Source organism: Solea senegalensis, linkage group LG20, assembly GCF_019176455.1.
Source record: "Solea senegalensis isolate Sse05_10M linkage group LG20, IFAPA_SoseM_1, whole genome shotgun sequence".
Lineage (NCBI taxonomy): Eukaryota > Metazoa > Chordata > Actinopteri > Pleuronectiformes > Soleidae > Solea > Solea senegalensis.
The window spans coordinates 2,482,494-2,495,848 of record NC_058039.1 but is presented as its reverse complement, the minus strand read 5'-3'; the positions used below and the strand labels follow the sequence as shown (position 1 = coordinate 2,495,848).

At 41.1% G+C, this 13,355-nt stretch overlaps 1 protein-coding gene across 2 annotated transcripts in view; it reads left to right on the top strand.

The window, feature by feature from the left end:
• Positions 1-13,355, top strand: part of LOC122786474 (ephrin type-A receptor 7-like) — a 158,470-nt gene that overhangs the window by 127,170 nt on the left and 17,945 nt on the right. The window contains exons 8-10 of one of the 2 annotated variants that reach the window (XM_044052813.1): positions 188-296; positions 6,971-7,099; positions 10,236-10,291. In XM_044052813.1, coding sequence (XP_043908748.1) covers positions 188-296; positions 6,971-7,099; positions 10,236-10,291 — 294 coding nt within the window. The remainder of the gene's footprint in view (positions 1-187; positions 297-6,970; positions 7,100-10,235; positions 10,292-13,355) is intronic. The other variant, XM_044052812.1, reaches the window with a different exon arrangement.

Sequence of the window (13,355 nt, the reverse complement as noted above, 5' to 3'; positions counted from 1 at the left end):
ATATCTATGTATATATATATATATATATATATGTATATATATATATGTATATATATATATATATATATATATATATATATATATACATATATACATATATCTATATGTATCTATATATGAAGATTAAAATCATTTGTATGAGTGACCGTGAGCATGTTTGGTGTAAAAGTGTGTGTATCATCAACAGTGGCTCTGGCGTCCAGCGAGCAGAACCCAGTGGTGATCATCATTGTCGTGTCCGTGGCTGCCCTGATCATGCTGCTCTCCATGGGAGTCGGACTGCTCATCTGGAGGAGGTAGATATGAACACACAGGCGTCAACACAGTATTTGGTTTAATTTAATTAAGTGGCTCCTTCTTTCATTCCTCGCATTTTAATACCATTTTACACGGATGCACAAATGCTGAGGTTTGATCACATATTCATCCACGTGTGCCCCCATTATAATCCAGACTGCAGTGAAAAATGAATGGTTGACGATCACCATTCCCTCCCGTCATGGTTTAATATAATTTGGGAGTGGGGTTGATAACGGTGCCGCCTGCAGCGGAGGAGAAAATGAAGTGCGGGTCGAAACCTCCCTTTGATCGTCTTATTTTGGAGGGGAGTTCATAGTCTTTACCTTTCTAATTAGTCCTCACATAGAGAAGTGGGAATTGTAAAACAGCAACATGATGAGAGGGAGGTCAAAGCAGGGTTCCCTGTGCTTCATCACTTGGGCACAAAAAGAGTTCAAAAGTCTTTTATAATTTCTGTGAACTTCTTTATTTAACCGTATCTGGAGGACACTGAAGGTAACTGGTGGCAAACGCTCTCACGGGTGATGACGCTGGCTTTCTGCACCTGCAGTGGTGTGATCTCATTATCTCCATGCCATGCATTTCTTCTGATGGTGTAGTGGTGTGAACAGACCATAATAAGGTCTAAAAAATACTCGTATGAATGATCAAAGAAGCCTCTTTTTCTTTATGATGACATGTTTTTTTAAGGAGTTTTAAAGCATTGAATTGGATTCTTTTAAAATGTGGTTTATGGATCTTTGAATCAATCACAGCAACAGAATTTCATCAATTTGTGAATGTTAAAGTGAAATAATGATATGACGTCAGACTCTTTGCTGCAGCACTAATCCAAGTTCAGTCTTTATGGCTAATTTATAATCAGTATGGGCATTTTCCAATATACACAGTTTTTAAGACAATATTACAACTGTATTAGTAAATAGAGTTACAAAACATTCAAGAGTTAATAACATACATTTAAAAGGAATATAAGACATTAATGAAAATGATCAGAACTAAGATTTTAGATTTGTAAAAATGTTTTTTTAAAACCAACATGTGAGTTGGGAAATTGTGAATGTTCCATTTAATGCGTAACTACACCTCTAAACCTGGGAGGCTTGTTGTCCCAGACTCCTCCCCCTTTTATAAACATTAGAGTTGTCACTTCATCACCTTCCTCTCGCCACTGCTTGAACAGTGTGCAATTGCGACCAGGGCGTGGTCTGATGTCTCACTATCAGACCACGCCCCCCTTCACTGTTCCCCACTCTCTCAACCCAATTCTTGGCATTTTTTTAAAAAAATCAGGCATTGGGCAAAGTTAGCCTCAGTCTTAAATGTACTGTAGTACATAGCAATTATATTTTTTTGTAAAAGTTTACTTGTTTTAATGCAGATTTTTACTTGTTTGTTTATCCGTCTGCAGCATCTTAGATGTTTTATTCAGCTGAACAGAAGAGAAAGGCATTTTCTGCTTTCTGTTCCAACTACTTTGCTCTTTGACTCCTTTCCAGTTTTATATTCTGCCAGCTCGCCTCACACACGCCTACACACACACACACACACACATCATACAATGCACTCGTTCACACATGTAGACAAACGAGTGGAGAGCACATATCTATACTCCCACGCAGCTCCAACACTCACATACTTATTTCCAGAGTCACAATTGTTTGGAGTTATTTATTTATTTTTCATTCCGTTTGGCCGCCGTTCAAATGACATGCTATATCCAGGGAAATATTCGTAGATAGATCCGATTGTGCATTCTCTCCTGCTTCTCCGTCAGGGTAGAGCAGCGTATGCCTTTTCCACAGGTGTGTTTACCTGCAGTGGCATCCGACCAGTTCCATACACGCCCAAACGGCACAGCGACGGAGCCACTTGGGTGTAAACATGGGCTGTAGTCATTCACAGCAGCCTCATACAGACTGGTGCTATCAGTCAAACGCCTATGAATGAATATAGGGGGGTAGATGCACACGGACTGTGCGAGTGCAACAGCACATCCGCAGTATTTAAATGCATCCTCGCTTTGAGGGAAAGCCAGCAGCATCGTCCCCTCGTGCACAGTCTAGTAAGGAATAATAATGCTTATCTTTGTTTCCTTTATTTCCATCATTGCATTCGACGCATTGTTCATCCCTGCTGGACCATTAACTTGCTCTTTATGTTTTGCATAGAGACAAAGAGGGGAACGGCGTGACGCCTCAATTACTGTGCCCTCGTGTTTGCAAAGACAGCCAGCTCACGGCTACGGCTGCGGGGTCCTCGGTCACATCGATCTGCCCGCTCACACAGACACTTGCAAATGAGTCCCACTGCACACACACACACACGGAGGCGGGGACAATGGGGCGGCGGCATGCACCAGGGCCAGGCATTTACATTTATGGATGCACACTGGGATGCTTTTTTCATCGGCACACTTGGTTGGAAAATCTGGCTTCATTAATCACGTTTTAATGCACGGTGTGTGTCAGCAGTTGTTCATTTTCCTCTATTCTTGACCCACACTCTGTCACTTCAAAAGTCTAAAACCAAAGAGTGTAATCTAAAAAAAAGTCGATGTAGCAGTGGAGCCTTAAAAAATGTGCTGTCAATCACACCGGTGTCCACTTCCATTGTCCATTGTCCATTTCCCTCTCAAAATTGGCATCATGTTCTATAGGAGAAGACCATGAGTTCATAGATTCACCCTGTAAACCGGAAGTCTAGTTAATCCACCTCTGTCTAATTTTGCAGTCAGTCATTTCAGTTCATCCATTATCTCTACATATTTTTACCTCTTATTTATTGATGTTATGTCTTTTTCTCAGCTGATACATGACCACAGTGAACATTATAAGGTTATGACTGAAACTAAATCATAGGACGCTTATTTGGGAGCTTGCTTTTAGTCCTACGTAATGTCTTAAAGTGTCTTGAGACAACAGTTGAAACTCAGAAAAGCTTTAACAATGATTTATTCTAACATTTATCTAGCTGAAAACCTTAGATGTTATTTCTTTTACAGGAAAATATGCAAAAGATTGACTCATTATTAAAAATATCAGCTGATTAACGTTCTCCTCAATGGTGAAACCAAGACTTGTAGTTCATGTTGAGCATTAGAAAGATAATAAGTTAGAACAAATGTTATTGTGAGCAATAATAGTGATTTTTGTCTCCAGTTTTAGCAGGAAAAGCACCGATGTCACTGATTAATTACATTAAACCAATGACATTAATGAGATTGATGACATGAACACTGGCTCTGTTTAGTTCATGCAAATCAGGACACAACTGAAACTGAGGAAATGGAACTCAGTCACGTCGTTATTTACACGTGTGATTTTCCTTTTGTGACCTGTTGTCAAAGTGGCTGCTCAACATCCAGCACATCATGTGCACGGCCCCATTATTAACTGTTGATGTAGTATTCTATTTTATATGCTGTTCAGTCACAGCGTAGCCGCCGGATGTAGTGACATGTTTGGAAATTATTCAGAACTCGGTTTGAATAATTTGGGAATGAAATCAGGCCAATGGGACAAGAAGGAAACAAGTGCTTTGTCTTTTCCTCTCTGTTACTTTATCCAGACTGTATCCACACACACACACACACACACACACACACACACACACACACACACACACACACACACACACACACACACACAGTCCATTGGTGCTTGACAGAGTTTGATTGAGCCAGAGTTCCAGGGCATTGACCAAACATTCTCCAGGAGCCCAGGCTTAGTCTCCTTTTGGGATTGTTTACCCTTGACTGACCAAACCAGCTTGAATGTGTCCCTAGGAATGTGTGTGTGTGTGTGTGTGTGTGTGTGTGTGTGTGTGTGTGTGTGTGTGTGTGTGTGTGTGTCTATGTCTGCAACATGAGTTAGGAGTTATCAGGAGAGAGGAGATGAAGAAGAATAGAGTTTGGGGATTTAAAGCATAGTCCCACTGACTCAAAAAGTGGATAAAATGAAAAGATGTCAAAGAGAAAAGGTCTCAAAGTGTCCTCTGTGTCTTTCACACATCAGTCCCCCCATCATTGGACACAGAGAGAGAGAGTTTTCATTACCAAGAGCTCTGTGCTTCAGTTTTGGAAATACGTGTCTGTTTATTGTTCATTTTTGTTTATTTATTACGTCTTAGTATGGAATTGCTAATATTACAAAAATGGTGAACTGAAATATGTTAATATTATGCCTTAGATATAAAAAGTAACTATGTTGTAAAGAGGGAAATGCTTATGTGGTCAACTGTAAAAAAAAAAAAGCTGCACTCAAATGTGTCTTCATGTTGAATCTCATAAAGTCGAGTCATACTAATTTATTATACTTATTAAAATTAAGAGTGGCTTCATGAAATTCTACCATTTCAATGAAATGTTCCACACATAAATCTCTGCTGGCCTCATTCCTCACCGCCTCACTTTACCTGTCAGCCTCGATTCTGTTCCTACTCTCTCACCTATAATTCATGTTATTTCCATAACTTCACTTCATTTTAGAGAAGAATACCAACATGGAGATGATAGAGTCTGCAGTGAATAGGCTTCATTTGCACGGCCTGCATTCCTTCTTATTCATATATATATGTTTTAGCTTGTAAAACACTAGTGATTGGATACCGCGGTGTAAAGGATTCCCTCAAATGTCTCTGCATTTGTATGCTGTTCCAGTGCCATGATGAACAGCTGGAATACTTTACATGACAGTCAAACATCGTGGTGTAAAAATCTATTCTTAAATCATACGGAATTACACTCAAGAAACAAAAAAAACATTTTCCCTCTCAGCCATGGAGACAAGTTGTTGTGTCATACTGGTAATATCTTATATTTCCCTGGGATCTGGATCCTTTATTGGTCTTATTTACGTTTAGTTTAGTTAATGAAATGTATTTCTATCGGAGACACAGTTCATTAATCTCCATAAGAGGAACTATTCTGTGCACCAGATATAACTATAGTTCATACACACACAAGCACATGCAACTAAACACTGCATTGACTTCATTTGCACAGCGTCAACAAAGACTTAATGTCTACGCCCGTCCTATGAGGTCAGATGGGCTTCATTAAGACCAGGTTTTGGTTTGCTTGAGGACTGTTGGTCCTGACACACGGTGGCCCGGTCGACTGCATGTTCTCCTGTGTGTGCGCGTCCAAAAACATGCAGATTTGGGGTTTAGGTGAACTGGACACTATAAATTGACCATAGGTGTGAGAGTGGATGGTTGTTTGTCTCTCTGTGTGTCTCTGTGTCCCTGTGATGGACTGACGATCAGTCCAGGGTGTGACCCCGCCTATCGCCGCCCCCACGTCTGCTGAGATTAAGGGTTAAAGAGGTGTAAAATGACAAGCTCAACATTTTTATTCACTTTATTCACTTGTTTTCAACCAAATTTCCAACAAACCCCCCTGAAGACGTAAGACAGTAGTGTTCTAACTTTATTTTGATCGTCCAGTGTTGACGCTCCACTACTAATCTACAAATTATAGCCTGAACGTTAGTTGCTTTTGCGTCTGCTGACGGTTGGTTATTGTTGGATTTAGTCTTTAAGGATTAGCTGGAACAGTTGTTTACTGTCAATGAGTTTTGACCATGATGCTTTGCAAACTACAGTCCACAGTAATATTTGTGTGAAAGCCGTGTAGAAAATCAACGTCTTTGGTCTCTTACACGGACGAGGATTAGGGCCACATGTGACGTTTTTTTGGAAACAAAATAAAATAAAAAATAGGACAGAATTCTGAGAATAAAGACATAATTCCAACCGTAATCTAATTTGATTTGATTTATTAAGATCAGCTACTGTAATGTAGACAGTAGCTCTTTGTGGGGTTCTACATTATTCAACACACATCCTTAACCCATAAAATAAGACACTAAATAACCTCTTACCGTTTTTGCTTTCAAATAATTAAAAGAATTAAGATAGAGGAAAGAAGAAAAAATATATAATGACTTAAGTCTTAAAGTAGGAAAACTCTACATTCATATTACATTGTCAAGAAAAAGCTAAACCACGAGTAAACAAATACTATTTCAACTTTTTGTCAAAACATATTGTGTAATAAACTTACTGTAGATTAACGCAGAGAGTTTTCTCAAAGACAGATTTCTGAAATTAAAAGTGAAAATTCTGAGAAAACTTTTTTTATTTGTTATTTTGTTTCCAAAAAGTTGGTGAGAATTACAAAGACCATTAAAAAAAACCATTAATTAAATTCCTGCATTGGAAAATGAATTGAATACTAAATGTTGTGCAGAATTTGTGCCAAGAGATGGAGTCGACTGTGACAGAATCTGGTGGGAATCTTCAGTGTTTTGGCACCTGCACACTCCTTTCTGCCATCTGCTTATTCTGAAGTGTGAAATTTCACATTTGGTCCAGAATGTTAGTTAGAACTTAATAACTGGAACCAATTTGCAGAAGAAAAAGAAAAGAAAACTCACCAAGATGAGATCATTTTATGCTAATGATTATGTGTAATTATCATCATTCCCTAATTTTTGACAACATCCACCACATTTCAGTGATTAGAGTGATTAGAGTTGAGAGAAAGGAATCAATCCAAAGTTATGTTGACTCTGTTTTTTTTTTGTTTTTTTTTGAGTAAAGAGCCAGGATTGACATTGGCCCTCCCCTCCCCCTCCGCCCCCTCCCTCCCTTGTTTTCTTCCCAGCAGCGTCTGCTCGGGCTCCTCCAATGTAACTCCTGCTAGTGTGGTGCTGCTCTCGACCTCCTTCTCCACTCTTCCTCCTCCTCCTCCTCTTCTCTCTCCTCTTCCTCCCTTCACTCAGCTGATGCCCAGGTACACTGGCATGTCCCCTTCCTCTACAATCCTGTGTCCTTTTTCCTTTCCCCAGTCATCCTGCCATCTCTCCTCTTCTCTCCTTCCTCCAGCTCCTCTTTCATACCAGCAGAATGATAATAGGCCAACACCATTTCTCCTACTTCCTTCTTTTTGTCAAGCTCTTTGGCCAAATTCCTTTTTTCTTTAAATCCTCGGCTCTGCACTCTATTACTGTTGAGTTCATACTCCATAAAAGAATCACTTTGCATTCGCCTCTTCATTTTTTTTGTCACTTCTGTGACATTTCAAAAGAAGTAATGGAAATGGTAGCAAGTCATGGGACTACATTTATTCTCCTTTTTCCTTACATGTCCTCTCTCCGAGGCTTGGTTGCCCCGTCTCCTTGCCCCATATCTCTCTGTCTCGCTAAATTGTTATTTCACGACTTGTTCTTGCTCGTTTGCCTCTTGTCAGTCCCTTAACTCATCCCGTGGCATGTCTCAGCTGCACTTTTTCATCGCCGCCATGCTTCCGTAATCTGTAGCATCTGTTCGTATCCTGCAGTCCACGCCGCTGCCGTCCCGGTTTTCCCCTCCTTCCTCTGCCCTCAGCTGAGTACTTTATGGGTTATGCCGAGTGCCTCTTCAGCTGTTTCTCCTTCCTCGCATACCCTACTGCCCAATTATCCTCTTACCCATACCCTCATATTTTCTTGTCACTTCCTCTGCTTCTCTGTCTCCCGACTTCCTCCCGTTTGATTTATCTCCCAGTTTGCCCTCGCCATGTACCCTATTTGCTCCCTTACCTTCCCCCACCCCTTGCGTCTGTTGCATCATGTGTCTCTTGGTTACCATGATGCCCTCCGTCCCTCCGTCCCTCCCCCTGCCGTGCTCCCTTATCTATTAATTCTTGTCTCCTCTCCGCTGTCTGGTATCTCCTGCCCTTAGGATCTGTGCTGCATGTTTCTGCCCGTGTGTTTTGACAGACAGGGTCCCGACCTTGTCTCGGACCCCGCTGCTGTTGCACAGGCTGAGGGATGTGTCAGCCTCACCCTCAGTCGCACAAACACTCTCAGGGACATTCGCCAAGCTAAATAACACAACTGAACACGCACACACACACACACACAGTCTCCTCACATGTAAAGAATTGAATGTGAAAGCCTCACACGTCTGTCGGGCTGTGTGTGAACTCCTCTCTGCTGTGCGCCGGTTCTGTGCGAGGCGCTGATGTGTTCTGACGTTTACATTAACACACGGCTCCCCGGGCAGACATGTTTAAGTCCAACACACAAATGCACTCACAGGCTGAGGTCTGTGCACGGACTGAAGATGCATCTCGGTGTCATTGGACTTTTTGAACTGATTTCATTTAGCACACTGCAACTCCAATAATGCACGGTCTATTTTTGGTTTAAATCTCTCTGAAACCAAGACAACAAACAACAAAGAACTCTTAAGTGCACAACTTTAAAATATTAACATTCATTAATGAATGCATCGCAACCACTGTCACATGAGTTCACACAGTGGTGATTAAGCGTGTCGTCTCTACACAACTCCTCCTGTGTTTCTCAGTGGAGGTGAAATGATTCATGGAGCCCAACCCACTCATTAGAGTGCAGACATAAAGTGTAGATTGTTCAATTACCGGTTACTGAAGTTGAGCAATTTTCATGCATTTTATGTTGGAATTAAAGAGTGATATGTTATCAGATAAAATATCAGCTAAATACATGAAAAATCGGCATCAACCATAAAAAATGTATGAATCAAGCTTTATTTCTCAGTATATTGTGTCGCCCGGTGACATTCCCACACAGGAAGAAAAAGGAACACTGTGTGTTTATTGTATATAAAAAAAACACTGTATATAAAATGGATTAAGTCTTCCAGTTGATTTGATTATTTCATTAATTCACAGACTAACCAGAAAACCTATTTTTTATTTTCTGTTTTCTGTAGACCGTTAAATGCTAAGGAAAGTGTTAACCGACAAGTAAGAAATAGAAGCTCATTTTCCCATAGACTTCATTTAAACGGAGTTATTTTTGCAGCCAGTGTCCACGGAAAGTATCAGAAGTTAATTATACTGCTGCAAAAAACCCACTTGTTACGCAGTTTGACGGAATAAACGCTCCTTGTTCCCACCCGCCGCCACACTGCTGCTCCGTCCCTCACTTCTGTTTGTATTGATTGACAGAGTTTGATTTCAGATGAAGGAAACGGCAACTAAATAAGGATTTCTTTTCTCAAAGACCAAACAAAGGCAGACAAATAACAACAAACAAGAATGACTGAAAGTTACGCACTGCAGCTTTAATCCCTGCTTAGTTGTTGATATGATGCTTTCAGGTGTAAACACTTACGTGTGTTATTAAACCCGCAGTGAATGACTTTGAAGTGCTTCTTCAGATTGTAACTGGGGGAAAGAAACTGTGGTCACCACCTTGTATTTTGCTTCGTCCAGATTAAATCTAGAATGTAATCTTATCAGCATGCTGTTTTTAAGATGAACCTCTGATGTACAAACAGATTTCACCATTAGTGCAATCTTCACTTCACCGGTCGAGCCCTCTTGACTTGTTTTTCATCCCTCTGTCTAATCCAAGTAAGCACAATGCTGGCCTGCCAGATTATCTGCTCATCACTTGTTAATCTGTCACTTACGGTGCATTGTGCGCTTTCCGGTCGCTTGTGTGGACGTGAGCTTAAAGAAGCCAAGCCTTGTGTCCTTTCTAGACCTCCTGTGGTGGCACAGTGATGACGGATAACGATGTTCATATACAGAATGTGTAGCGTGTGATGTCACACGTGTGTGTTCATGTCTTACTGTTTAAGTCAATCAGGGGGGAAACTGATCAGCGTGTGCCCGAGACTCGCTCACTCAAATCAGACACGAGTTCTACTTATTCAGCCTCGGATCTTTGCCGTTGCTCATCTGTGCCATCGCGTCGGGGGCCCCTCTGAACGCCGTGTCCTCGCCGCCTCCACTTTCAATACGCTTGCCTTCCGCGCGCTCTCATCTCAGTTATTGCACATCCTGTATAAGCCATTACGGTGCCAGATAAACGGCGTCTGATGCTTGTGTTTGTTTGTCTGCCTGCTGGGAGAAAGAAACACCGTCTGATGCCGCTCTTTATTTCTCTTTGTAGACAATGTGGCTACAGCAAGGCTTCTCAAGAGGGGGACGAGGAACTCTACTTCCAATGTAAGTGACTGCGATAAGCACTGTGAAATCACCAGTGTGTCTGTGTGATTGTGTTTATGTGATTAAGGAACTATCACTAAATGCTTTTATTTGATATGATATGAACTACGTGTGAGAAACTGACGTCAAGAAAAACTGATTTCATTTCATACAACACAGGCTTGTTTTTTATAATGTATACAAACCTTTGAAAATAAAGACAAATCAAATATTGATGATTGATTATTTTACATTTCAAAGTTATTTTGAGTTTCCATAGAGATGTTGATTATTAAGTTAAGTTTGACTCCCATAACTGAAATACATGACCTTCCCTTAACTTAAAAAAAATAAATTGAATACATTTAAAAAAATAATAATAATATATATACTGTATATAGCTATATAGATATTTAGATATAGATATGTATGTCTTAAAATCCTAAAGTGCCGGCCCTGATAAATCATTTATTTGTAGATTCATAGTCACCCCTTTTTGTTTATTATGTTAATAGCTCTTTGCTGTCACGTCTGCCGGAATGTATGCAGATATATATATGTGTATATTTATTTATATATACACAGCATTCATTCTTAATTCTGAGTGCACGCTGACACACAGCATTAGGTTGTGTGTGTGTGTGGCTGAGTTTGATGGAGAGAGATTGAAATTGAGAGGAGTGAAAAGAAGAGAAGGAGAGGTAGAGGGGTAAAGGCGTGCCGGTGGGCAGTAGCAGAGATTGCACTTCTAAGAATAGGACATTAAATGTTGCTGTTGTTGCGTCTGATGTTGACAAGTTGTAAATGCTGCTGCTTGTTTTGTTTTTTTTTGTTTGATGGTGGAAGTAGTTTGACACGTCGTCCGGTTTGTGCATGCCAATCCTTTACTAATGCGGTGTATGCATATGTGTTTGTGTGTGTGAGAGAGAGAGTTGGGGGGTGTGTGTGTGTGTGTGTGTGTGGGTGCACACGCTCATTTGCGTTGTTTAATCTCTCAGCATGCTGAGCCCTCTGGAGAGGTTTGGAGCACTATGCCTGATGAATAATGAGCCGAAGCCATGTGGCTGCGAATTAAATCTGCCCAAACATAGACATGGCAACAGCTCACAAGCACGCAACACAGAATACACACACGCACACACACACACACACACACACACATATACATACACATACATACTGGGTCAAAACATCATATCTTTTTTTTTTCTACTGACCCTTTTTCTTCTTATCTAAACAATTCAATCTAATAACTTGAATTTTCAGAATAAAGACACTGAATTCTGCAGGACTTTGAAGTCATCTAAAACTGGGCTGACAAACGGACAAAAAAGACACTTTTTCATTGTTTTTGTGAGTGCAGGGAAAGAAAGTAGAGTGGAAGTCGGCCACCAGGGGGCGACCCCACTGGTTTTCGAAGTCTACTTCTACTTCTCACTTGATTTGAGCTCTTTTTCAAGCACAAATGATAAAATAATCCTTAATTTACATTTTTACAAAGAATGATAATAATAAGATTATAGAAACAGATTAGAAGCCAGAATATATACAGTATGAGCTGAACATGTACATCGTAAAACCAGGATTTACAACAATTGTGTTTCCATTTTGAGGATGAAAATGAACATTGAATCATGACATTTAAGTGAACACCGTTGTGATTGATAGCTGGTGCCAGTTTCAAAAACTGAATTTGAAATGGGAGTTGACTGTAGACGTCAGCCTTCACTTGCAGCCAGAGACTGATCAGACCGTACAAGAACAAGCATGTGGGGTCAGTGAAAGTCACGTAATGGTAGTTTTCATTTTATTCTCCGCTCCCATCTGTTCATCTGCCAAACTCTTAAAGACTTTTCCGGCCATTTAGTGACACGGACTGACAAGGGAGGAGAGGGAGCGATGAGCGGCTAAATGAGAGTGTGAGTAATCATGCAGAGAGAGGAGGGGGAGGGTAAAAAGGACGGGAAATGAGGGGCAGAGTGTGAGGAGGTGACTTGGCAGAGACTGAGAGGCTCATCATAAGTGACACTGCTCAGAACATTAGTGTTATGTCGGCATAAGTGACCTAGAAACATGGGGGTGTGGGGATCCAGACTCATCTGCCATCCCCACTAATAGACCGCTTTTACAGCGCGTCCAGAATCTGATTGCTAAATATTTGGCTGGGAGTGTACGCTCCCTCTGTCGACCACTGAAGTGTGAATGTGCTTTAGTTTCCCCTCAATCGCTCATGGCTGTGACACAGTTAACCCTGGAACTAATCAGCCACTGAGCCAGTGAAGTGCACGTCTCCGTGGTGTCATACATGCGAGGATCGTTTGCGTCCATTTATTATGTATTTCATGCAGCACGTTAGCGCCCCCTGCTTGTGTTTTAGCCTCTTTCATTTTTCTTTACTTGTTAAAAACCTGAACTAGTTATCTTTATATAATTTAGTAAAGCATTTCTGTTCATTTTTGAATTGGTTTTAACAGCCATTTCTAAAAGATTTTTGGTAAATTCGTATGCACGTTATTTAAAACATATACACTTAAATCTTAGGGCCAGACGGTGGTGTAGTGGTTAGCATTCCGCCTTGCAGCGAGAAGACCCGGGTTCGAGCCCCGGTCTGCATGGAGTTTGCATGTTCTCCCCGTGTGTGCGTGGGTTCTCTCCGGGTTCTCCGGCTTCCTCCCACAGTCCAAAAACATGTAGTGTGGGGATTAGATGAATTGGACCCTCGAAATTGACCATAGGAGTGAGTGTGAGAGTGAATGGTTGTTTGTCTCTAGTTGTGTGTGGCCCTGCGATGGACTGGTGAACTGTCCAGGGTGTACCCCGCCTATCGCCCGATGTAGCTGAGATTGGCACAGCACCCCCCGCGACACTCTGGTGGAGGATAAAGCGGTTAGATGATGATGACTGATGACTGACACTTAAATCTTAACTGAAGGTATGGAAAAAAGTCTCCTCTGACCTATCCATGGGACCCAGTCTTTGAGAAACACCAGTGTAACCATTGATGGGGCTATATACGATATTAACGCTTTGCTAATGGACGGACGATGGATGCATGTCGTAGCGTTGCACCACAACTTGTATCTGT